General features: G+C 39.2%; 1 protein-coding gene across 1 annotated transcript in view; it reads right to left on the reverse strand.

Annotated features, from left to right (window-relative positions):
* The window catches only part of LOC115413488 (microtubule-associated protein futsch-like), an 89,121-nt gene that overhangs the window by 54,902 nt on the left and 8,542 nt on the right, over window positions 1-25,677 (reverse strand). The window contains exons 9-25 of the mRNA XM_030126360.1: window positions 25,181-25,293; window positions 24,128-24,330; window positions 22,075-22,182; window positions 21,679-21,958; window positions 17,566-17,892; window positions 15,369-15,698; window positions 11,050-11,379; window positions 9,142-9,441; window positions 7,989-8,216; window positions 7,698-7,814; window positions 5,834-6,160; window positions 4,475-4,819; window positions 3,174-3,352; window positions 2,824-3,040; window positions 1,868-1,966; window positions 1,492-1,656; window positions 16-363 (exon numbers count right to left, since the gene is read on the reverse strand). Coding sequence (XP_029982220.1) covers window positions 16-363; window positions 1,492-1,656; window positions 1,868-1,966; window positions 2,824-3,040; window positions 3,174-3,352; window positions 4,475-4,819; window positions 5,834-6,160; window positions 7,698-7,814; window positions 7,989-8,216; window positions 9,142-9,441; window positions 11,050-11,379; window positions 15,369-15,698; window positions 17,566-17,892; window positions 21,679-21,958; window positions 22,075-22,182; window positions 24,128-24,330; window positions 25,181-25,293 — 4,016 coding nt within the window. The remainder of the gene's footprint in view (window positions 1-15; window positions 364-1,491; window positions 1,657-1,867; window positions 1,967-2,823; window positions 3,041-3,173; window positions 3,353-4,474; window positions 4,820-5,833; window positions 6,161-7,697; window positions 7,815-7,988; window positions 8,217-9,141; window positions 9,442-11,049; window positions 11,380-15,368; window positions 15,699-17,565; window positions 17,893-21,678; window positions 21,959-22,074; window positions 22,183-24,127; window positions 24,331-25,180; window positions 25,294-25,677) is intronic.

A 25,677-nucleotide genomic window follows, 5' to 3' on the forward strand; every position in this document is an offset into this window, starting at 1 on the left:
TACAGTGGTATTAACCTTCAGACTGTGCCAGCGTTGTTGGAGCTGTGTGATGTTGTTCTGCGGTTCGCTGTAACTCAGTGCCTGGTCCAAAGATCGCAGCTCCCACTGCAGCGCTGCAGATTTCTCCTTCAGTGCCTGTGTTTTTCTGCTCTGCTGTTTGTCCAGGTCATCCAGCCGGGCCTCGCAGGCAGACAGGTGCTCCTTCACCTCCTGCTCTGAGGTTGCGCAGAGGTCGTGGAGATGACCTACCTCTAAGGTCAGAGCGTCCCGACCGCCGGGGGTGCAGAGGGTCAGCAGACTGTCTCTGGCAGCGTCCAACTCCTGCATCTCCCTCTGCTCTCTGTGAACCGTCTGGAGCAAAGCCTGGAAGGAGAAGAAGTAGTTTGATTATCAGGTTGTGTCTCTACTGCTGCATTTCGACTATGTGGAACCAGCTCAACTCGACTCAACTCAGCCTTTTTTGTTTCCATTACGTAAAAGAACCTTGAATCTGGTACCAAGGTGCTAGTTTTTTGGTATCTGCTCCACCAAGGTTCCAAAAGGGGGGATGAGATATTAAAACATGACATGTAAACACTGCAGACCACTGATTGGTCACAGAGTTGTCTCTGCGTCATTGTGTCATCAATGTGCGACCTGCTGTTGTAAAAAAACAGATTCGGAAGTTTACAGTAAATATACCGGTAGGTTAACCCACATGATGACAGCCCGCAAAACTACACCGTGGTCAGTCGAGGAGGTTCAGACATGTCTGTCCTTGGTGGCTGACGAAAAAATTCAACATGAGCTTGATGGGACAACGAGCGGGATGAGCAAGTTTATCAGCAACTCTCTGAGCAGGCGTCATGGAAGTTACATGCCAGGTACTCTTAAGTCGGTAGTATCCTATACTGGAAACGGTCTCCAGGAATAGTATCTGGTACCTGAGTCGAGTCGAGCCAGATCCACGTAGGGGAAACGCAGCATATGTTAGAGTCCTGTGGTCTTGATGCAGGAGATGAATCTCCCAATAGAAGTGGGCGGTACTTTCACTGGAGGAGAACTCAACTAATTCAAAGTCCATATATGACTTCTATCAGTGATCAATAGGAACTATAGTCATATCTGTAACAATTTACATGTTATAAGCCATCAAAATGGACCATTATAAGTAAAGGCAAATCAAAAATTTGGCAAAAAATTCAAAAATCAATATTTCTTAAAACTGTGAACAAACTCTCTAGACATTAACCCAAGGAAGATGCTTATAAAATTTTAAATGAATCCAACCAGTGGTTTTGTCAGAAACGATGTTTGAAGAACTTGCTAATGAAGACGATGATGAAGATGAAATCTTTACAAAAAAATCAGTCTACCTCAGGCTTCTGTAAACTGGATAAAAGGATCATTTGTGCTGTTTTATTTCATTTACATAGCTAGTACATGTACATCCTTTGGTACACATTGACCGTCTTCAGCTGTGTGTGTGTGTGTGTTTGTGTTTCCTGTTACCTTCAGGGTGTTGACAGTGCTGTGCAGACCCTGCCTGTCTGTCGGAGTCGACCCCAGGCCTTTCACCTGCTCCCTCAGCCAGTCCTGGGCGGCCTCATGCTGCTCCATCAGCTGAGTGCACTGCCTCTCCGTCAGGACGCCCTGCTCCAGCTCCGACACCACCTCCTATGAACACCACCAGACACATCACCCAATAAAAGGAGCCTGGACTGGACACAACTAGAAGACATTCATTTATAGAACCACGAAAGAATTTAAGATGTTAGTGGCAACTGGGAAAGTTTGTGCAACAATGGTAGCTCCAAAAATGACTCAGTATTGTCATGATAATGTGAATGATGAAGACGTTTCATAAGTTTGAGTGTGTTAAACTCACGGTTAGATCCTTCAGCAGAGCAGGGATGGACTCCTCCATGGTGGACCAGGATGGATCTGACCAACTGGGATCCTGTGTGATCTTAGCAAGGTCTGCAGCCTGGATTAGAAAATAGTGGTAAAGGATGTGAATTGAACCGTTTCCATTTCATGAATAGAAACAACCAAACACATGTTGTCTTAATAAATGTATCTCCTCCCCCACTGACTGAATAACAACCGCCCTCTGTTTTAATGGACAATGAATTACTCACCTTATCTCAGTGCAATAATCACGATTCACACACCTTGTCTTTAATTTCACCTTGTATACAACCTATATGACCTGTATATATCCTTTATATGTTGTACATATTTCTTCCATCTGTAGTATAGGGTTGGGCTTTTGTATATTTGAGTAATTCTTTGTAGTTTTGTATATTGTCAAAATTTTTTGCTATAAGTTCAAGGTCAAGGGTCAAGGTAAACTTTATTATGCTTGAGGGGCAATTTGCTCTACAGCCAGCAGTATCACACGGACAACAAACCAACAATAAATACAATAAATAGTCCATTAAAGACAATAGCACAAACATTACAAAGAGTTATTCAGCAGAACAATGGTTGCCGGGACCAAAGAATTCCTCATCCTATTGGTCCTACATTTAGGAACACTGTATCTGCGACCTGCACAACTGCTGCTGCCTGTCGCCATTACCAGCGCCACTCTGTGTTGTTATATTTTTATGCAATCTGTACAGTCTTTTTATACAGTTATATTTTTATACAGTCTTGTTGCACTTTAAATGTTCACTGCTAAAAGAATCAGAGCTGCTAAACTGATTTTCATTGTTCCTGTAACAGCAACAATAAAGTCCTATTGTACTGTACTGTATTGTATTATATCATTTTGTATTGTATTGTACTGTACTGTATTGTAGTATATTGTATTGTATTGTCAGATGACATTTATTCTACCTGTCTGTGGACATCTGAGAGCACAGGGGCCAGGGCTGAGGTCTGGTCCAGCAGAGACCGGGCCTGGTCCACAGCCTGCCTCCGCTCTCCCAGACCGGGCCAGGGGAAGACCCTGGGCAGGCTGGACGTCTGCTTCTGGACCTCAGACAGACGGGTCTCAGCCTGTTTTCTATGAAGCGTACAGGACACCAGGCGCTCTGAAACCCCCTGGAGCTGCCTGGAAGTAACACAGAGATAAAGAAAAGCACATTAAAGTCATACAGATGCAACGGTTATTTATAACCCAGAGGCCTGGTTTATAATAGTACCATGTCAACATGTATGTGAAGGTTAAATGCCGTGTCCTCTACCTTTGTGTATCATTGGCTGCCTGCAGGACTGTCCTCCACTTGTCCTCTGTGTCCTTCACTGTCCGCTGAACCTCCTGTTTCTTGTTGTGGTCCAGGTCCTGGTGTCCACATAGACTTTGTGCTCGTCTCTTCAGCTCCATCACCTGACTGTCACCATTCAACCTGGAGTTTAAGATAACCTGAACACAAAACAGGCAGAGTTTTAACCCTTGTAGGACTCCCATTGTAAAAGGTCGCCTATATTTCTTTATGTTGTTTTTGCAATAAAAACATCAGAAAATGTCTGTTTTGCTAGTTCTTTTGCACCTTTTTCCACGAAGAACTTAGTTTTCAATATCTGGCCTTTAATTATCATTATTATATGTTATAAATGCTTAAAACAATGTGCTATAGAAAAAAATAAAATAATTTATAGTTAAAAAAATAACTGTAAATGTTCATAACAAAACTTTATAAGATTATGGAAATAAACTTTCTACTATTTTCCATGTGCTCAAAGATTTGAGTCTGTCTAGATAATTCTGTGTCCATGTTCCTCTTCTTATTTGTAGTTTTTCCTAGTCACTTTTATTTTGTGTGATAGTCTGAGTTCATTTTCTGTCTAGTTGTAGACCGAGCTCCTCATTTCACTGACAAAAACATCCATCATCTGCTTCTTTTACAGACACTCCACCTCTTTCTGCCCTGGATAGCTCTCTGCATATAGATTTATATACATATATAAATATATATATATATATATATATATATATATATATATATATATATATATATATATATATATATATACACACACACACACACACACACACACACACACACACTTATAAAATAGTTACAGCTATAATGCAATGAGCTATACAAACTGCAAAAACACAGATAACAACGGTAAAAAAAGGCGAACAAAAAAAATAGTGAAACTTGACAAAAACATGGCAAAACACACTATCACTGCTATATATAATTATTTACAAGAATTCACTGCTAAAACACAGCTAAAATCTTACTAAAATGCTGCTAAAAGTGATAAAAATCTTCCATCTCTCTCTCACCGACTCCACACTGCTGCTCTATGCTCTGCCCACTTCCAACCCTTCCCCTCAGCCAACGCAGACCTCTACCCTAATGTGTTATATATCAAAGTCAACTGAAAGCTCTGATTGTCAGCTTTCAGATGCAGTTTGAATGTTGTCAATAGTCAGGAGTTTTGAATGACATGAAATGTAAAATGTGTCTTAAAGGGTTAACTGAGGTCCTGTATTTAGACTGGATGTTGATCCTTCTTGTAACCCCTGCTGTACCTGTGCTGTACTGAGTCGCTCCTCTATCTGAGCCGGACTTCCCTGAGTACCCGTCCCCTTGGACTGGGCCTGTCTCTGCAGGTCTTCCACCCAGGCTTTAGTGTTTCCAGCCTGGATCCTGAAGGCGTCCGTCTCCCTGTTGAGTGAGTACTGGACCTCCGCTTCCTTCAGAGCATCCTCCGCTGTCTGCAGGACCTTCGTCCACCGCTCCTCTGTGTCCTTCATCGTCTGCTGAAGCTCTCGTCTTTTGTTCTTGTCCACGTCGTCTCTGTCGTTCAGACTTTGGCTTTGTCTTTTCAGCTCTGCCAGCCTGGAGTCTCCTTCAGGTCTGGAGCTCAGGATGGTCTGGGGGGCAAATGAATTCAAAGGACAGTGGACTTGAACAGTGGAAAAGGCTTATGCACAAGGTCAAAGTAAATCAGAACATTCACGTCTTAAATTGATCCATTATAAGTGGTTAATGGACAGGTAACTAAACAGATATAATCAAAACATACCAGGTCCATGCACAAATTGTATGGAAAGTGAAGGAACCATATTTCATTTTTATGGCAATGCAGGAAAATTAGAATGTGTTGGGAAGAGGTGTGAACAATAATTGCAAAACAAAAAGCACTGAACCCTAAACTGTGTCTGTTTGGTCTGTATCCAGAAAAACACGCCGTTAGCAAAAGCAGGAGAATATTCATAAACCTCAGTTTGTATCGAATTACTGTGGAAAAAAGACTCAAAGACCAGATGTGACTCAGTGGTTGAGACAGGTGTGAACAAACCTTCCACTCCAAACAGTAACACTTGTACTGAAGTGGAAAAAACAAGTTTGACAAGATATGGAAACTGTTCAGTGATTATGTCCAAAACGTAAACATAATGCATGATGAAGATGAAGGATGTTTATGATACCATACTTGTGAATTCTATCTATCTGTCTGTCTGTCTGTCTGTCTGTCTATCTATCTATCTATCTATCTATCTATCTATCTATCTATCTATCTATCTATCTATCTATCTATCTATCTATCTATCTATCTATCTATCTATCTATCTATCCATCCATCCATCCATCCATCCATCCATCCATCCATCCATCCATCCATCCATCCAGTCAAGATAATTCCTTAATTTAAAATTTGATATTTAATTTCATTGTACACAATGTTTTTTCTACATTATAAGAGAAGAAGCTGTGTTGTTGATTATTTTTAGCATCTTATTTTTAAAACTTAAATTAAAAAAAATATTGGACAAACAAGAGGATGGACTAATGGAATGTATAAATATTGTGGAGAAAAAAGGAGGGTGGAATTGATCCACATGTTTATGTAGGAAAACCTTAAATCCTGTTGTTGAGACACTGACCTGTGCATTCTTTATGGTTTCTTCTGGATCCGTGTGAGAGTCCAGTTTCCTGAGGCACTGGTTCTTCTCCTGGATCCAGTCTGTGGTGTTCTTCTTCAGGGCTTCATAGTCCTTGAGCTGCTCCTCCAGAGCACATTGTCTCTCAGCCTGGTCCAGGGCCTGTTTCACAGCCTCCAGGATGTTGGTCCACTGCTCCTCAGCGTCTGTGACTGTTTGTTGGACGTGTGATTTCTTGTTTCCCTCCAGGTCCAGATGATCCAGTCTTTGTCCTCGTCTCCTGAGCTCCTGCAGCTTAGCGTCTCCTTCAGCCTTAAAGCTCATCAAAGCCTGGAAAGAGAAATGTTTTCCACCCTTATTCTATTATCACTGACTCAGCTATAAGTGTTTTAATGAACCCTTAAAGACCCACAACTATTTTTGTCACAACTTCTAAATCACTTTTCAGTCTTTCCCAAGTGATTTATCACCATTGATTATACTATTATTGTCTGCATTTTGTATTTTTTAGTGAAAATTGAGTATTCCCCAATATTTAATTCCCTAATCATGTAGATTTTCATAAAAGCTCAAGGTGGATTCAAAGGTAATTAGATCAAAATTAGGAAAACATGAGAAAAAGGTGACGTTTTTGACAAAATCTATCATTAACTGAACATAAACCAAGTATCTCCATCCACTGTCACTTATCAAACTATGCACAGCTTCCAGACTTCAGTTGTTTATCTCAGTGTTCTAAATTTTAACAAATCATGGTAAAGACACCTCCTAAGAACATTTATGATTTTAATAAGGGCTATAAAATCAGAGTTTAGATGTTTGTCATTTAATCTAAAGTAAAACTCTAACAAAAGACTTAGGACATGTGCCACTGGTACCTTTTACATACTCCGTACTCTTACATTCTTGTTTTTACTTTTTTATTTTATATTTTTACCTTCTTATAGCTCTATTCTATATTACTATATTGTCCACCTGTAATTTTGTTGCACAACCTGTGAAATGACAATAAAGCCTATTCTATTCTATTCTATTCTATTCTATTCTATTCTATTCTATTCTATTCTACTCTAATCTACTGTACTCTACTCTAATGTGTTCTATTCTATTCTATTCTATTCTATTCTATTCTATTCTATTCTATTCTACTATATTCTATTCTAATCTATTCTACTCTACTTTAGAGTAGAATAGAGTCGAATAGAGCACAGTAGAATAAAGTAGATTAGATAGAGTAGAATAGAATAGAATATAGTAGAGTAGAATAGAATAGATTAGAGTAGAATAGAATAGAATACATTAGAATAGAGTAGAGTAAGGTAGAATAGAAGATAATAGAATAGAATAAAATAGAGTACAATAGAATAGAATAGACTACTCAACTCTATTCTACTCTATTCTATTCTATTCTACTCTGTTCTATTCTACTGTATTCTACTCTACTATTTTACTCTATTCTACTGTATTCTACTCTACTCTATTCTACTGTATGTTACTCTACTCTATTCTACTCTACTACTCTATTCTATTCTATTCTCTTCTGTTCTATTCGACTCGACTCTATTCTATTCTATTCTATTCTATTCTATTCTATTCTATTCTATTCTACTCTACTCTATTCTGCTCTACTTTATTCTACTCTACTCTACTCTACTCTACTCTACTCTACTCTATTCTGCTCTATTCTATTCTATTCTATTCTACTCTATTCGTAGCTGAGCTTGCACCTGAAATACACAGCCACTCACAGCAGTGCAACAGTAGAGTGTCCCTCTCTTTTCATTAGCTGTCCACAGTGTTGCATTCTGGGATTACCTGTAGTATCTTTACGTCTCCTAAAAGGACATGACTGTCCCTGTGCTCTCACCTGCGCTGTGTGCAGTCTGTCCTCAGCTTCAGTCTGGTTCTTCAGAGCGTCCAGTCGTTGTTGGAGGTCTTTCAGCCAGCGTCCCGTTTCCCCCTGATGGGTATCGAATTCTCGGAGCTGAAAAGGTAAAGGTAGAGGCGTCACACAATGAGGTGTTTCAACCTGGCGTCACCAAGGAGGGGCTGAGGGTGATGCTGGGGAGGAACCTAATCCAACACCGTTCACGAACATCACAGTCAAATGGAGTTTAGAGTCAGCGCAGGTTCAATAGGAGGATGGTGGAACTGTTACCTGCTGGGTTTTGGTCTCCGTCTCCTGGGCGATCTGAGCTTCGGCCGCTGCTTCGGTCTGTTTGGCCGCCTGTTGGACCGACCTCCACTGGTCCTCGGTGTCTTTGACCGTCTGATGGACCTGGACTCTCCTGGTTTCACCCACGTCCTGGTGGTCACACATGGTCTGGCCTCTCCTCCTCAGGTTGTTCACTTTACAGTCGCCCTCTGGTTTGGAGCCTAAGACCGTCTGCCAACAAAAAGAGAGAAATGATGGAAAACACACAAAAATAAACACAAAAGACAAATTCAAATAAAAACTAATGCAAATATTATATGACATACTGTCTGTGTAGGTTCTCATTTGCCCAGGTCATCGTTCATATATATGACATATTGGGTTTGTTTTTTTAATTCATATTGTTGCACTCCTAATTTCATTGGACACAATGACAATCAAGGCTATTCTATTCTATTCTATTCTATTCTATTCTATTCTATTGTAGTCTACTCTGTTCTACTCTATTTTATTATCTTATACGCATTTCTACTCCATATATTATTTTATCATCTTCAAATCTATTCTACTACTCTGTTCTATTCTATTCTATTCTATTCTATTCTATTCTATTCTATTCTATTCTATTCTATTCTATTCTATTCTATTCTATTCTACCTTATTCTATTATCTTCCATTTTATTCTAATCTATTCTATTCTACTCTATTCTATCTTATTCTATTATCTTCTAATCTATTCTATTCTATCTTATTTTGTCATCTTCTATTCAATTCAATTCAATTCAATTCTATTCTATTCTATTCTATTCTATTCTATTCTATTCTATTCTATTCTATTCTATTCTATTCAATCTTGTTCTATTATCTTCTATTCTGTTCTACTCTATTCTATCTTATTCTATTATCTTCTAATCTATTCTATTCTATCTTATTTTATCATCTTCTATTCAATTCTATTCAATTCTATTCTATTCAATTCTATTCTATTCTATTCTAAAACCAGTTCAACACCTTTGTCTGTTAATATTTTTAGTCTAATTTTTCCACTTTATAAATTCATCCTGTTGGTTTTTTTTTTTTTTAATTTTTCGTCCTGTTTTTGGGCCGTGGGCCTTCTGTTTGACACCAGTGCTCTACATGTACCGGACCCACTGACCTGAGCAGTGTGACGTCTGTCCTCAGACGGCGTCTGACTGTTGACGGTCTGGAGCTGCTGCTGTCTCTCTCTGATCCAGGACTGGGTGGTTTTGGTCTGAGCGTCGAAGTCGTCGGACAGGCTTCGTAGCTCTGCTTGTCTGGCGGCCTGGAGAACGCCTCGCCACTGCTGCTCCGTGTCTCTGAGCAGATGTTCCGCCTCTGGGTTCCTGTTCTCCGCCAGGTGTTCACACAGAGCCCTGCTTTGTCTCTGCAGATCCTGCAGCTTGGATTCTCCTTCGGGTTTGGACGCTAGAACAGCCTGAGGTGAAAAATATGGAAATGTGGAGAATGAAGTGAAAAAAAAACTCACACCTGAATCCTTTTATATCAGATCATTGTATGTTTGTACCTATTACTGTTACTTACACACTTAGATTACTTATAACTTATATTTTGTTGTTACGACTAATATTACTTTTATAACTTTGTTTGTTTATTTATTTTGAATGTAACATTAAAACCAAACAACATAAAGATTTGTATAAAAGAAAGGAAAACATTCAAAAAGGAGTGGGATGAAGTTTAATCTATAATCCCCTGCCCCCTTACCCCTTCCTTCTACCTATCCTAAATTCCTGTCAAATTCCATAAGTAACTTGAAAATCCAGCCACACAGATCAGACTAAATTCTGACTAAGCGCAAAACACAAAAATGCTAGACACATCAATTATTATTCAAATCTTTTATCCTGTGATTCTTAAAGTACACACATATACATATATACACATTTTCTATCTATCTATCTATCTATCTATCTATCTATCTATCTATCTATCTATCTATCTATCTATCTATCTATCTATCTATCTATCTATCTATCTATCTATCTATCTATCTATCTATCTATATATATATTTATAAATTGTTTGATATTATTACTACTTTATCATTTATTTCTACTACTTCTTTTTAATGTACAGTTGCCTGTTTTTTCACTATTGTTTTTATAGTTATTATTGCTATTAACTGTTGTTTGCAGTGTTGTGATTTTCCTTTATTTATTTTTTTTACTGTTTTACCAAGTTTTGATCGTGTAACTGCTTTCTGGAGTGTATACTATATATACAATGGATTAAATACAGAAACATAAGTACCTATTACTGTTATTTATCCCCCTAATTAGATTTTGTTGTTATAACTAATATTACTATTGTCGTTTTATTATAATTTTGTGTATATACAGTCCAAGAAAAAAATATTAGACCATCAAAAGTCATCAAAAACAATGGTTATGCAATCAAGTACTAACCCCTGTGTGTATCATGTGACTAAAACAGACAGAAAAGAAAACATGGAATGTCTAAAAGCACTGTTTTTGTCAGTACAATGCCACAGATATTGATTTAAGAACTGAAGTGATTTTGGTTATTATCCAGAAAACATGCTAAATGGATAGATATCAGCTCTGAAATTAAACTATTATGAGCTGTTTTTGTTGTTATCATTATATTTGTCCAAACAAATGTACCTTTAGTTGGACCAGGCATTAAAATGAACAAGAAATTGAAGAAAACAAGGGTGGGTTAATAAGTTTTTCCACATGCACCATCACTTTGACTGTACTGTTGCTGCCCACTGTGAATTTTGTACATATGAAGAAATTATTTTATTTTATTTTTTTTTAACTTTCTTTGCACATTTTATGGTACTTTTTATTTTATCCTATTCACCTTTTATACACTGTATTTTATCCTTTTATCTTCTATGCTACAAAGCTGAGACCTGGTAACTATATTTTGTCATAAATTATTTCCACTAATACTTTCTAATGTGCAGTTGCCTGTTTTTTTCACAACTGTTTTTATCATTTATAATTTCTTTATTTAATCTAACCTGATGCGTACTTGCTGTATTCCTTCAACCCACCTGTGCGATCTGCAGCCTCTGCTCAAACTGCATGATGCCACTGAGCGACATCAGCTTCTGCTTCTGTTCTTTAATCCATGACTGGACATTTTCATTCTGGTCTTTGAATGAATCCAACTCCTTCTCAGTGGAGGCTTCGTTCTCTGCTTTGTTCAGAGCCTGTTCAGCGTTCTGCAGCGCCGTCCTCCACTGCTCCTCTGTTTGTCTCACTGCGTCCTGGATCTCATGTCTCCTGGTTTCGTCCAAAGCCTCGTTGTCACACAGACTCTGGCATCGCTGCTTCAGATCCTGGATCATTGAATCCCCTTCAGGCTTTAAACTCCAAGATGACTGAAGAGAAGAAACATCATATTAGGTGACCTCTAAATCAAGGGTGTCGAACATATGTATCTATCTGTGCTGGATGCTCCAATATTAAAAGTTAAAGGTTAAATTCACTTAATTATCTCTGTAGGGAAATTCAGTCTCACTACCTAGCATTAGCAGTTAGCATTAGCACATAGCACACATTAGGAGCAGTGAGCTTCCATTGAGGGCCCTTTAATTATTCTCATTAAATCCTTCTTTATAAAACAGGGGTGTCAAACATACAGCCCGTGGGCTAAAACTGGCCCACCAAAGTGTCCAGTCCATGGGATGAATTCATTAAATGCAGAAATTACACTGAAGATACTAACAATCAAGGGGTCAATATGATGGAAAAGTGGATAGCTCCAGTAAAATAATAACATAATAGCCTATAAATGATGACAACTACAATTTTTTTCTCTTTTAGTGTAAAAAAGTAAAATTACATGATGAAATTGTTCACATTTGAAAACTATCCTTACACAAAAAAGGTAAATAATTAAAAACTATGACCAACCTGAGAGTTATTTAAGTGAAATTTTATGTTTATGTTTATGTTTACGCATTTGGCAGACGCTTTTTTCCAAAGCGACTTACAGGGGAAAACCAATTAAATCACTCAATCAATCAAATTTTATTTATATAGCGCCAGATCACAAGAAAGTTATCTCTTGACATTTTATATATAGAGTTGGTCAAAACCAGACTCTAAGTCAATTCTACAGAAACCCAACAGAATCCTCCAGGAGCAAACACTTGTGACTGGTGACAGTGGCGAGGAAAAACTTCCCTTTAACAGGCAGAAACCTCGAGCAGACCCAGACTCCTGGAGGATGGCCGTCTGCCTTGACCAGTTGGGGTTAAAGAGAGAGAGTAGAGAAGGGGAAAAAGAGAGAGCGATAGAGATAGGGACTGGGGGAGAGGGGGAGAAGGGGGGAGTAGGGGGAGACACATGGAGGCGGTTGAGGATAAGTGAGTGGTGATGATGAGGGCAGGGAAGAGGCCGGACCACCGCAGCAGGTCCAGAGATAATCGTGAAAGAATCTGTGGTTGTCCTGGGAAAAACCTTATTAGAATATTTAAAATGGAATGTTTGAAAGTGCTAGGACAGGAGGTGCTCTCGGAAGAGCTGGGTCTTCAGGAGCTTCTTGAAGATAGGCAGGGATGACTCTGTTCTTGTAGCACTTGGTAGAGCGTTCCACCAACGTGGAACGACCCATGAAAAGAGCCTGGATTGTCTTGTACAAGGTCTGGGGACCACCACACTACGTTCCCCAGATGAGCGGAGTGGTCGTGGGGCGACATAAGCTTTTATTAGTGCACCTAAGTAGACAGGAGCAGACCCACGGAGAATTTTGTAGGCTAGGATTAAAGATTTGAATTTGATGCGGGCAGCTATGGGTAGCCAGTGTAACTCAATGAGTAAGGGGGTGACATGTGCCCTTTTAGGCTGATTGAAGACCAGACGCGCTGCTGCATTCTGGACCATCTGTAGTGGTTTGACAACACAAGCTGGGAGGCCCGTTAGAAGAGCATTGCAGTAGTCAAGACGGGAGATAACCATAGTCTGCACCAGGAGCTGGGTGGCCTGATCGGTTAGGTATGGCCTGATCTTTCTTAGGTTGAACAGAGTGAAACGGCATGATCGGGTGACAGAGGCAACGTGATCCGTGAAGGTCAACTGATTATCAATCATGACTCCCAAGTTACGTACTACACTGGTAGGAGCCAGAGGTATGGAGTCAATAGTGATGGAGATGTCCAGCTGTATGGTTGGCTTAGCTGGGAAGACCAGCAGTTCAGTTTTGGACAGGTTCAGCTGAAGGTGATGGGCTTTCATCCATGCAGATATGTCAGAGAGACAATCTGAGATCCGCACTGAGACTGTGGAGTCATCAGGTGGGAATGACAGATAGAGCTGGGTATCATCAGCATAGCAATGATATGAGAAGCCGTGTGAGTGGATGATCTGACCGAGTGAGGTGGTGTATATGGCAAAAAGGAGGGGGCCCAACACAGAGCCTTGGGGGACCCCCGTGGTGAGGCGGTGAACTGCTGATGTGTGCCCTAGCCAGGACACACTGAAGGACCGACCAGTAAGGTAAGATTGAAACCAGGAGTGTGCGTGGCCTGTGATGCCCATGTTCCAGAGTATGGATAACAGGATATCATGATTGACAGTGTCAAATGCTGCTGATAAGTCCAGTAGAATGAGTACTGAAGACTTGGGTGCTGCTCTAGCCTCTTTCAAGGCTTCTGTCACAGACAACAGAGCCGTTTCAGTGGAGTGGCCGATTTTGAAGCCAGATTGGTTGATGTCCAGGAGGTTATTTTGGGAGAGGAATTCTGTGACCTGTTTGAAAACAGCCCTTTCGATGATCTTAGAAAGGTATGGGAGGAGTGAGACTGGTCGATAATTCTCCACTTGAGTGGGGGTGAGGGAAGGTTTTTTGAGTAGTGGTGTTACCTGCGCTTGTTTAAATACTGTAGGAAATGTTCCTGAAGTCAGTGAAGCATTAATCACATGTGTGATTGGTGCTGTGATAGTAGGGGCAACAGACTGTAAGAGGTTGGATGGAATAGGGTCCAACAAGCATGTTGTAGGACGGCTAGAGGAAAGGAGTTTAGACACCTCGTTCTCTGTGAGGGGAGTAAATGAGGGGAATGACGCAGTTGGGCTTTTATCAGTTGAGTTAGTAGTAGCCATAGTCAGGGGAGAGGAAGCAGTGTGTGATGATGATGATGTTGAAGAAGGAGGCGTGCAGTCTATGGGTGGATCAGTGAACTGACTGCTGATAGTAGACACTTTATTTGTGAAAAATGAAGCAAAATTGTCTGCTGTCAGATTAGTAGTGGGCGGTGGAGGTGGAGGGTTGAGTAGTGTTTTAAAGGTTGAGAATAGTTTCTTGGTGTCGGTGGCAGAATGAATTTTGTTATTATAGTAAGCCTTCTTCGCAGCAGTGACACTGGATGAGAAGGATACCAATAGTGACTGGAATGTGATCAGGTCAGAAGAGCTTTTTGTTTTGTGCCATTTTCTCTCTGCGGCTCTGAGGTTGGTACGCAGCGACCGGAGGTTATCATTGAGCCATGGGTGGGACTGGGAGGATCGAGCGGGTCTAGTAGATAGAGGGCACAGATTATCCAGACAGGAGCTAAGTGTAAAGCACAGAGACTCAGTGGCATCATTAACCTCTAAGGAGGAAAAAGTGCTGGGGGGAGGGAGAGCGGAGGCTACGACAGTGGAGAAGTGGGTGGGGGACAAATTGCGGAGGTTGCGGCGGAAAGAGACCATGGGGGAGGGAGCAGAGTGTTTTTCAGGGAGAGACACACTGAACTGAATGAAATAGTGGTCAGACAGGTGTAAAGGTGTGACTGTGAGGGCATCTGTGATGCAGTTTCGGGTGAAAATGAGATCGAGCTCTTTACCAGCTTTGTGGGTTGGAGGACTGCAAACCCGCTGTAGCTCAAAAGAGAGTATTAGTGACATGAAATCTGAGAAGCTGGGATTGTCTAAGTGGATGTTCATGTCACCGAGGACTAGCATGGGGCAGTCAATTTTACCAATATTCTGCCTGTTACTAAATGTTTTGTGTATTTGTAGATCCACTGTGATCTGCAAATTGTAATGGACATGTGTAAATGATAAACTGAGACAGAATATTGAAATACTGAAATTGTACATTCATTTTTTTGCATGAAAACAAAGAAAAAAATTGAGAAATTTCAGGTAGTTCAGGTTTTTCCCATTTTCATAATGTAATTTTACTTATTTCAAACCAAACAAGAAACATTTGGATTATTTATAGCTTATTATGTTATTATTTTACTGGTCCGGCTCACTTTAGATCATATTGGGCTCAATGTGGAGCCTGAACTGAAATGAGTTTGACATCCCTGCCCTGATCTCAATCTTCAAATATATTCTTCAAAGCTCTAACACTTGTGATTCAGAGGCGTTTTAAACTCACCAGTGCGATCTGGACTCGTTCTTCAGCCGGCATGTGTCCCCCGAGAGACTGGACCTTCTGATCTTGCTCCGCGATCCAGGACTGGACACTGTCTCTGAGGGTTGTGAAGGCGTCCAGGTCCTGGTCTAACAGGACCTGAGTTTTTGCTTTGTTCAGGACGTCTTCAACCACCTGCAGAGCTTTATTCCACTGCTCCTCCGTTTGTCTCACTGCGTCCTGGATCTCATGTCTCCTGGTTTCGTCCAAAGCCTCGTTGTCACACAGACTCTGGCATCGCTGCTTCAGATCTTGGACCTTTGAGTCCCCCTCAGGCTTCGAACTACAAGATGACTAAAGAGAAGAAACAACCTGTCAGGTGACCATTTATCATTGATACTTTTAACCCTTTAACTCAGTGTTTCTCAACCTTTTTTGAACAAATGCCCCTTTTTGTCATCATCAGCCTCCTGTTGCCCCTCCCGAAAAAAAATGTGTGACTGGGGGGCATTATACCGTAATAAGCTCTGTTACAAAATGTCGAGCCTTTGGGGGGGTGGTCTGATGGAGCTTATATACATTGCATAGGTAGTACAAATTGTCACGATAGTAGAAACTGTCAAGTGTCCTCCATTTTTTTTTTTTTTGGGTGGGTGGGGCACGAAACATTGACATAACATGCTGCTTGATATTAATACTTATACAGACTAACACCCCCTATTGTGTTCTCAGCACCCCCCTCTCAGCTTTCTCGCTCCAAACGCCCCCCAATGATGGCCCAACACCCCCGTTGAGAAACACTGCTTTAAACCCTGACGTGTCTGTGGTGAGTGTTCTGAATGTATGATTTATTTTACAGATGCGGGAGACTTTCATGACCAATTTTTCATCAGATCTGTCAAACCTCAGTCATATCCTCAGTATCACGAATCTGTCAGTCTTTCTATGATTACTCATCTGAATCTCTTGCATTACGCTGAACAGTTTCTTAGTGCCATCCAACAGAAACAAACCATGTGTTTACAAACAGAGCCAGGAGGTAACTCGGGCATCTTTGGAATTTTGTTGTGACGTGCATTGTGGGAAACTGAGGTTTGCGCAGCCGCCTGACAGCGGCAGCTCCTACAGACACGACACAGAAACAGCAGGAGCTCCCTTCCCTCTATGCATATTCCTCCAACCGTTTCCGCATTTCAGATGTTTCCACGTCGTGTTTGTTTCATTCATATAATATCATATGGTTGCGCTACCGCTGCCGCTGTTGGGAGGCTGCGCGAACCTCCGTTTCCCACAGTGCACGTCGCGACAAAATTCCAAAGATGCCCGAGTTACCTCCTGACTCTGTAAACATATGGTTTGTTTATGGTGGATGGCACTAAGAAACTGTTCAGCAAGAGATTCAGGTGAGTAACCACAGACAGACTTACAGATTCATGATACTGAGGATATGACTGAGGTTTGACAGATTTGATGAAAAATTGGTCATGAAAGTCTCCCGCACCTTTAAATATTCAAAAAAATTCAACCGTTTGCTCAATAGGGAAAATTTCTAAACATGCTGATGATAGAAGAGACCTTGTTCTTTCCATAGACATCTGAGCATGCTCAGTGCACCCGCGACTGACCAACTCACTATAAAAATAGACGGTTTAGGCCTTTTTTCTTTTTTTTTTTTTTTTTAATTTTTTACACCGTTGTACTTGTGGTTTGTTGTTTTTACTGTTGTTTCCACTGTTGTTGTGATTTTCCTTTTTTTTTTTTTTGTTTGTTTTTTTTTACTGTTTTTCCTGAGTTTTGACCGTGGAACTACTTTTTGGAGTTCAACCAGGTGTCAAAAAGCATCTGGACTGATTTAGAAAAAAAGAGCCCCAAACAAAAACTACTGGGCCCAAATTCAAATCCTTGTTGTTGTTCAGTGTGTTCCAGTTCACAGTTCATGTCCAGCATCCAAAATCTCTTACTGATGTCCATTCTAGTGCCTTATTTAGTCCAAACCTGTCGAATTTCAATTCCTCTCTTTGTCTTTTTCAGTTATTCCACCTGTTTTGACCTTAAAACACACAGTAAAGCAAAACCACTGAAGAAAAGGAACACAAGCACATACTCACAGCAGCTTTAACGAACCTGAAACAGACGCACATTCACAGCAGCACCTTTACCTGAAAGGGTTAAAGGATAAACAACACATTTTTTGCAGCTGTTACATTTGTTGTCCACTCACCTGTGCAGCCTGGACTCGTTCTTTAGCCGGCATGTGTCCACCAAGAGACTGGACCTTCTGATCCTGCTCCGTGATCCAGGACTGGACACTGTGTTTGTGGGTTTTGAAGGCGTCCAGTTCCTGGTCTAACTGGGCTTGGGTCTTGGCTTTGGAGAGAGCGTCTTCAACCACCTGCAGAGCTTTATTCCACTGCTCCTCGGTGTCTTGGACCGACCTCTGGACCTCCAGCCTCTGGTTCTCCTGAAGATCCTGCTCACTCAGACTCTGGCTCTGGTGTCTCAGGTCGTTCACTTTAGAGTCTCCTTCTGGTTTGGAGCTCAGGATGGTCTGAAGATAAAAGGGAAACAGTTGGAACATGTGAACCATCTGCTGGAGCCCAGAGTCAGGACTGAACAGAACTGAAAATCTGGAACACACTGTGATGATACCGAACAATATTTAACCTTCTCGTATCCGGGTGAGCATATTATACACACTCTGCACTTCCTGTAATAAAAAGTCATTATTTTTCACAATTTGTATTAGGTTAGAATTCAACCGTTATTGAACCTGAGGCAACATTTGTGATACTTGGCATTACATCACATTCTTTTCATTTTAATCAAAAATATAAACATTTGATTGCCTTTACCACTCTTCTACCTTGTAGATTAATGCTGCGTTCCAGGCCGTTTTTTGAGCCCATAAGTCATGACTTCAAACCACGACTCATGACTTTGTAACGTTCCAGGCAAGTCACGCCAAACTGCCTGAGCACAAGGAATTGTGGTAGTTAGATGTAAACAAACCAGCATAATGGACCATATGTTATGCTCATTTACAGTCATTTCTATCCTAAAGGTGTTTGCTTTTTGCTTATTTGAGGGAAACAGAGGAGGAAAAACAGCGCATAAGGCAAGAGAAGCTGTTCTACCTTTTATGTTATATTATTTGTATATTTGGATACATATTTGGTATTATTTTTTATTCTTGCACTCAATGGACTGAAAACTAGCTAACTCTAGAGTCGCTGCTGATTATACAGAACATTTGCAGATAAATAATGTCAGAGCAATACCTTGTTTTAATAAATAATCTGCATAAACACCACATCCATGGGGGCTGCCGTTACTATCTGATGTCAGAGCTTGGAACTGGGAGTACATCGATCTAGTACGAGTTCACGGGTGGGAAGTCACAGGTTTGACTGACATTCCAGTGCATTTTCACCGGTAGAAGGTTGGAAAAACATGAGTTATGAGTTGCCTGGAATACAGCATAATACTACTTCAATGAAAAGATAAACAACCTCCAACATTTAAATCTTGTTTTCTGGATCTTTTACATCATTTAACATTGGAAAAAATTAGATATTCTATAAGAGGATGTGCCAAAAAGTTTTTCAGTACCTGACAACCTGTTCTGAATCACATAACAGAGGTAGATCCCTCACTTATTCCAGAGGAGTTTTATTAATACGAGTCTGTGATTAAGATCTGATTCTCTTATTTTTATTTATTTTTTAACCCTTTCATGCATCGTGGTTACTACAGTGGACAGCTATTCTACAGCTGTTCCCTTGTATATTCATGGGTTTTGTTGTTTTAGTTGCATACACAGTGGACGCCTATGGACCATCTCATACACTGCAATTCATACCATTACTGTAACTTTGCAGTTCTTGATAAACCTCATTTGTAGTAAGATATTTTAGTGTAAATCAATTGCTAATTTTGATTGACTGATTGATTGAAATCTTTATTTTGAACATGTAGACAGTGAAATCAAAACAAAACTCAACCAACAAAATACAAGTACTGGTACATAAAAGGTTGATAAGTCAACAAAATGAAAAAAAAAAAAAAAAAAAATAAGAATAAGAATAATAATAAGAAGATAAATAAAACAAATGAAATGAAATTATACATACTCGAAAAGGAGTAGGAAGAAGTAAAAACTTATATACTCCTACCTCCAATCTCTCTCTAATGGTTATCAGACTGTAATTTAAAAGTTTCCTTAATCAGAAAGGTTGTCCTTTTTGATTATTATCTCCATGAAGTGAGTAATAACTAGCATTAAAGTATGTTAAAATGTTAGAAAACATCAGATTAGCAGCATGAAAAATGTTTTTATTTCATAGTTTTCACACGGTATATCACTTTCTGATGATGGGTTTTAAATACATGTTTCTTTGCTTCAAAAATTAAATGCATGGTGTCCAGCTGAGTGGACATTTTTGTAACTCCATGAAAAATAAGTTCATAAAAAAATTCAATCCTGTTGTTTTTTTTTCATGTCTAAAGAGGAATGAAAACACTCAGGAAAAATATCTTGACTAAGGTTCTCATAATCATGCATGAAAGGGTTAATTTATTTATTTATTTATTTATTTCCCACTTAAGTTTTTATTGAAAATTTTTTTATACATACTGTATGTTTGACAAAGCAACAAAAAAATGAACAAACCAACATTGCTTGGGTACATTACACATATTTCCATACATTTATATTTTCCAGTCTTTCCACCATTCTGAGCTCTGTAAACAGTCACTTTATTCCACTTTTTGTCCATTTGAGCTTCCTATAGTTACAGTCTATAAGTTACCCTTTCCACTGTATATATTCCATCGATAATTGCGATCCACTGGTCCTGTGTTGGTGGTTCTGTCCTTCCCCAGTTCCTTGTAACAGCTTCTTTACAGCCACTAAAAGTATCTTAACTAAGTATATGTTGTTTCCCGCTACATTTCCACCAAAAATACAGTACATCACAGCCCACTGGAATCTCATAACCCATTATTTGGTTTAGTACTCAGCACACCATTTCCCAAAACCCAATTATTTTATCACATTTCCAAAAAAACGTGTGTGATCCACATTGAATTCTCCACATATTATTGTTGCTTTTAATTAATTATCTTCTTTTTATGGTGCACCAGGGTGGGAGTGTTCGTGGGTTTGGGTGTAAAAAAGTGATGACTATATTATGCTTTTGTGGATGACTCAATGAGCACTAAAAACACTTTGAACAGAATTCAACCCTAACATCAGACAAGAGGTAAGACCATGAACGCATCACGGAGACGTTAATCTAAACATCAGACGCAAAGATGAAACACTACATCAAAAACTCTTACAATCTCATATACAGGGTGGGGAAGCAAAATTTACAATATTTTGAGGCAGGGATTGAAAGACAGTGTATGACCAATTAGTTTATTGAAAGTCATGAGAATTTATTTGCCACAAGAAAATGTACATAATAGAAAATGTTTTTATTCTATGTGTCCTCCTTCTTTCTCAATAACTGCCTTCACACGCTTCCTGAAATTTGCGCAAGTGTTCCTCAAATATTCGGGTGACAACTTCTCCCATTCTTCTTTAATAGTATCTTTAAGAAAGTCCACATTGCTGTGTGATGTTCTATTGGTAGCATGTTCTAAAACGCCCCAAATAGCAGAATCCAGAGGGTTTAGATCTGGGCTAGAAGGCGGCCATAAACATGATTCCCAAAAACTGCTAAAGTTGGATTTGCAGAAATCTTGTATTTTTCTAGCTGTGTGGGCTGGAGCACCATCCTGTGTCCATACATAATTTCCATCTGGGTAGTTTGCTTTAAGCCATGGCAATACCTGGTATCTGGATGGATTTGGTTGGATCCTTTACGATTCTGGATTTGAGAGCTTTAATAAACGCTTTGGTATGTTTTTTGTTGCTTCCTCCACTTCCAGACTTTCTCGTAATAGTTTTGCTCATAGTCATTCTCTTCTTTCCATTATAAACAGTCTTTATGGACACTCCAACTATTTTTGAAATCTCTTTTGGTGTGACGAGTGCATTCAGCAAATCACACACTCTTTGACGTTTGCTTTCCTGATTACTCATATGGGCAAAAGTTTCTGAAAAGGTATGGATAATAGTGTTAGGTATGATTATGACATCAATATATGTTTGGTTTCAAAACAATTGACGTAGTGCCTGCTGAGAAAAAACAACTAAATGTTCATTGTAAATTTTGCTTCCCCACCCTGTATTTATGAATGACCCTTTAATTTACACGTTCAATCCGTCAGTTCATGAATATAACCATTAACCTTCTGCATGTTTATGTCTTTAAGTCGCTTCACTGACCTGTGCTGTTTGTTGTATCTCCTCAGTCTTGTTGGTTTCTCCAGCTGAGGTGAGGGGCTGCAGGAGTTCACTGATCCAGCTCCTGGTGCTTTCCACTTGGCTGTTGAACTTGTTGAACTGTCCGTCCAAGGCGCTCTGGGCCTCGGCCTGTTTCTGCAGTCGGACCTCCAGGTTCCTGAAGCGCTGGATCAGGTTGTCGCTGTTCTTCAGGAGGTTGTCTGCTCTGACGCCCTGTCTGCGAACGGAGGCCAGCAGCTCACAGAGAGATTCAACTCTCCCACTGTGGAAATTAAATTAAACACATTATACATACAGTCCACGCTTATATAGACATGAATTATAAGTGAATTAAAGGTGGGATCTTCTCTTTCGTTTATGATGTGGATGTTAATTCACCTTTCATCCTGAAGCTCTTTCAGAAGACGCTGGACTTTGTCTGCGTCCACAGACTGTTTCTCTTTGGTCTGAAGCCACTCACTGAAGACACTGTGCTGCTTCTGCAAACTGAAACATAAAAAAAGACATTCAAACATCCAACACATTATCTTACGTTCATGGTCTTTTCTAGATTTTGTATGAACCCTTATTAGTCGGAGTAGATTTGGGCCGTTCTTGAATACCGTCGATTTTACCTTTCTCTTCATATTACTCATAAATCAGTTTACTTTGCCTTGTTTGGTATCATTTCTTTCATCACAACCTCACCTGTGTGACTTTACAGTTATGTTTCTCATTTGACATATTGTATTAACACACTGAACCTAAAACTTTTACTACAACTGCTGCTGCTGATAAACAATTATGTCGTACTCAGAGAAATGTTCGTCGGAAATGTTGACCTTATATGTGCAAATATCGTGACATAACTAGTTATGAGACGTAACAAATTAACAAGGAATTAAAATGGGTTGTTGTCAAATTCAAAACTTCTATTTGTACTTTCTGTACATATCACAATATAAAACACACTGTAAATAATATATACAAAAACATATATTTTTAATTGACAGGATCCACACATCCACTCACCATATAAAAACTCCAATTTGCACTCTGTACATATTACATTATAAATCCACTGTAAATCTCAACCCATTGTTGTCTCTGTCTCTAGTCGAATGTTTGTCGGCTAAAATTTACTTAGGGGTCAAATGAGTGGCCATTTTTGTCAAAAAAAAAAAAAAAGTTGTAATAAATGCATAGAACTGTGTTGAAATAATGCTAATACATTTGTGCACAGACTACTGATATTATTTGACAGTGGAAACTATATTTTCAGGAATATTGGATTTTGAATAGCACGTGTATGTGAAAACTTTTGCTGGTGGACGGACGTGACATTACCCATGATGATCTGGTCAGTACCAGTACTTTATTAGGAATAAACTTATATACTTACTATTGCTAATTCTCCTCTTATTCATAAATGTTAGTATTGTGGATCTAAAACAATAACAGCTGACACAAAAACACAAAATGTGTCAGTGGACGGATGTGACATGGTTGTTACAGATCCCATCATACTGATGCTCGGCAGCCATGTCACCATTTCCACAAATGATCCCTGTGCAAAAACTAGGATCAGAATTATTTATTGTATAGTCTATCATCATACTAAAGAGTAAATAACAATATAGAATTGTTATTTCTTTATAAAAATGCTTAGTATTAGAAAAGTGTTGATTTAAAAAGTGACGTGACATTCTTAATGTATGTATTGGCGTAACACAAGCAGGATGGATCAGCACCATACTCCATATTGAACCTGTAAAAATAAAACATGTGATATGTAGGATAGAATCTTGGAAGAAAAATTGGGGAATCTAAAAGAATAGAATATTTGTTTTTCAGGTAAATTCAGTTCAAATATAACTTGGCCATTTGTGACATGAAAATATAGCATTAATTGTGATGAAATTGGACATTTTTGAGCTGAAAACATAGTTCATATGAGCATCAACATGCTGCAACAGAACTGAAATCCTGTAAATTTGCAGAACTTGCATTTACCAACACAAAGTTCCTTTAGGGATTCACTTAGATTGATTTCTTGTGCACAAAGACATAAATAAGACCTCTAAGCAAATTTTAGCCGTTGTCTACATTATGTCTAGGTCCACATGTGATTGGGTTCATGTCGGAACTGTATGTTGTGAGCAATGTAAAAACCGAAGCCAAATTCCTTGTATGTGTTCACCTACTTGGCCAATAAAGCTGATTCTGAAATTCAAATTTTACGAACTATTAGGGTCCAAATACACAACTAAATGAACCAAAGACTAATAAAAGTGGGTTTAGATAAATATGAGCCCTTTAAATCTGGTTGCGATTTGGACATCAGGGTGTATCTGGGGACTCCGACAGGTTAATGTAGTGTTATTTTTTACAGTGTTTCTAACATAAAAGTCCTTCAGAGCTGTGTTGTTAGAGGACCAGAGGCAGCGTGTACCTGTCCATGTCGCTGAGCAGTGCCTCCAATTGGTTCTGTCTGTTTTGACAGTGGGTTCTGAACGTGGTCACCTCCTCCTGCTGCTCCTTCAGGAAGTCTGTGAGCTCAGACAGCTGCTCAGGTGGAATCTGCTGTCGGCCGCGGTCCAACTGGTTCTGCAGCTGCTCCAGACGTCGGTGGGCGTCTTTGGACTTTAAGAAACCCTGAGGGACACAACACACTCTGTAACAGAGGTGTCAAACATACGGCCTGCCAAAGGGTCCAATCCGGCCCATGGGATGAATTTGTGAAATGAAAAAATTACACTGAAGATATTAACAATCAAGGATGTTAAATTCGTTTTACTTGAGGTTCCACATTCAGACCAAGATGATTTAAAGTAAAATAATAGAATCATAACCTAGAAATAATGACAACTCCAAATTTTCTTCTTGGTTTCATGTGAAAAAAAAGTAAGATTACACCACGAAAATGTTTAAATTTACAAACTATCCATTAGCAACAAAATGTGAATAATCTGTACAAATATGAACATGAAATGTCTTTAAAAAATAAGTGCAATTTTAACATTATTCTACCTGTTACTAAATGTTTTGTTATTTGTGGATCTACTGTGATCTGTAAGTTGTGTTAATAATAATAACCTGAGACATAATATTGTTGAAGTTTCACTTATTTTTGGTGAGAAATTTCAAGTTGTTCAGGTGATTCACGTTTTCATAATGTAATTTTACTTTTTTCACACTAAAGCAAAGAGAAAAAAATCTGGATTATTTATGTTATTCTATTATTTTACAGGTCTGATCCACTTGAGATCATATTGGGTTGTATGTGGAACCTGAAAGAAAACAAGCTCAACATCGCTGCTCTATAAGGACAGGCCCTAAAACCCTCCAAAACCAACAAAAAAATGTGAAAATAATAAAAAAAAAAAATACTATTAAAAAACCCCAAAAATCACACTTTAGAATTTCAGGAGACCATGAAAATGTGCAGAAAACACCATTTAACAGACTCTCCAGTAGCATCATGTCTTCATCTGCGTCTACTTACAGTCAGTCTTTGCAGAGACATTTCCATAATCGTTCTGCTCTCAGGATTCTCAAAACACTCATTGACAGAGAGCTGCAAGTCCTGGAACCACTCCTCAAACGACTGCCTTTCATCTGCAGAAAAATACAATAACTTCTGATTTCTATAACGTGCATCAAGACCTAAAACTAGAAAGACTTATCATGGTTGATTCAGAGAGTTTTCTAAACATGTTTAACCATAAAGACCCAGTGACACTTTGGTGTCAGTTCCCAAATGACTTCTTCTCTCTATTTAACCTTTACTTAAGAGATTTATCACCATTTGTTATAACATTATCCACAGTATTTTGCATTTTTCAGTGAAAATTTGGTATTTTTCTACATTCAATTCACTAATCATGTAGATGTTCAAAAAGATCAGATTAAAGTTAAGGGTTATTATATCAAAACAGAGAAAACGGAAGAAAAGGTGATAACTGAACATACACCAAGTGTCTCCATCCACTGTCATTTAGT

This window comes from Sphaeramia orbicularis, chromosome 22 (genome assembly GCF_902148855.1).
Source record: "Sphaeramia orbicularis chromosome 22, fSphaOr1.1, whole genome shotgun sequence".
In the NCBI taxonomy this organism is placed as follows: Eukaryota; Metazoa; Chordata; class Actinopteri; order Kurtiformes; family Apogonidae; genus Sphaeramia; species Sphaeramia orbicularis.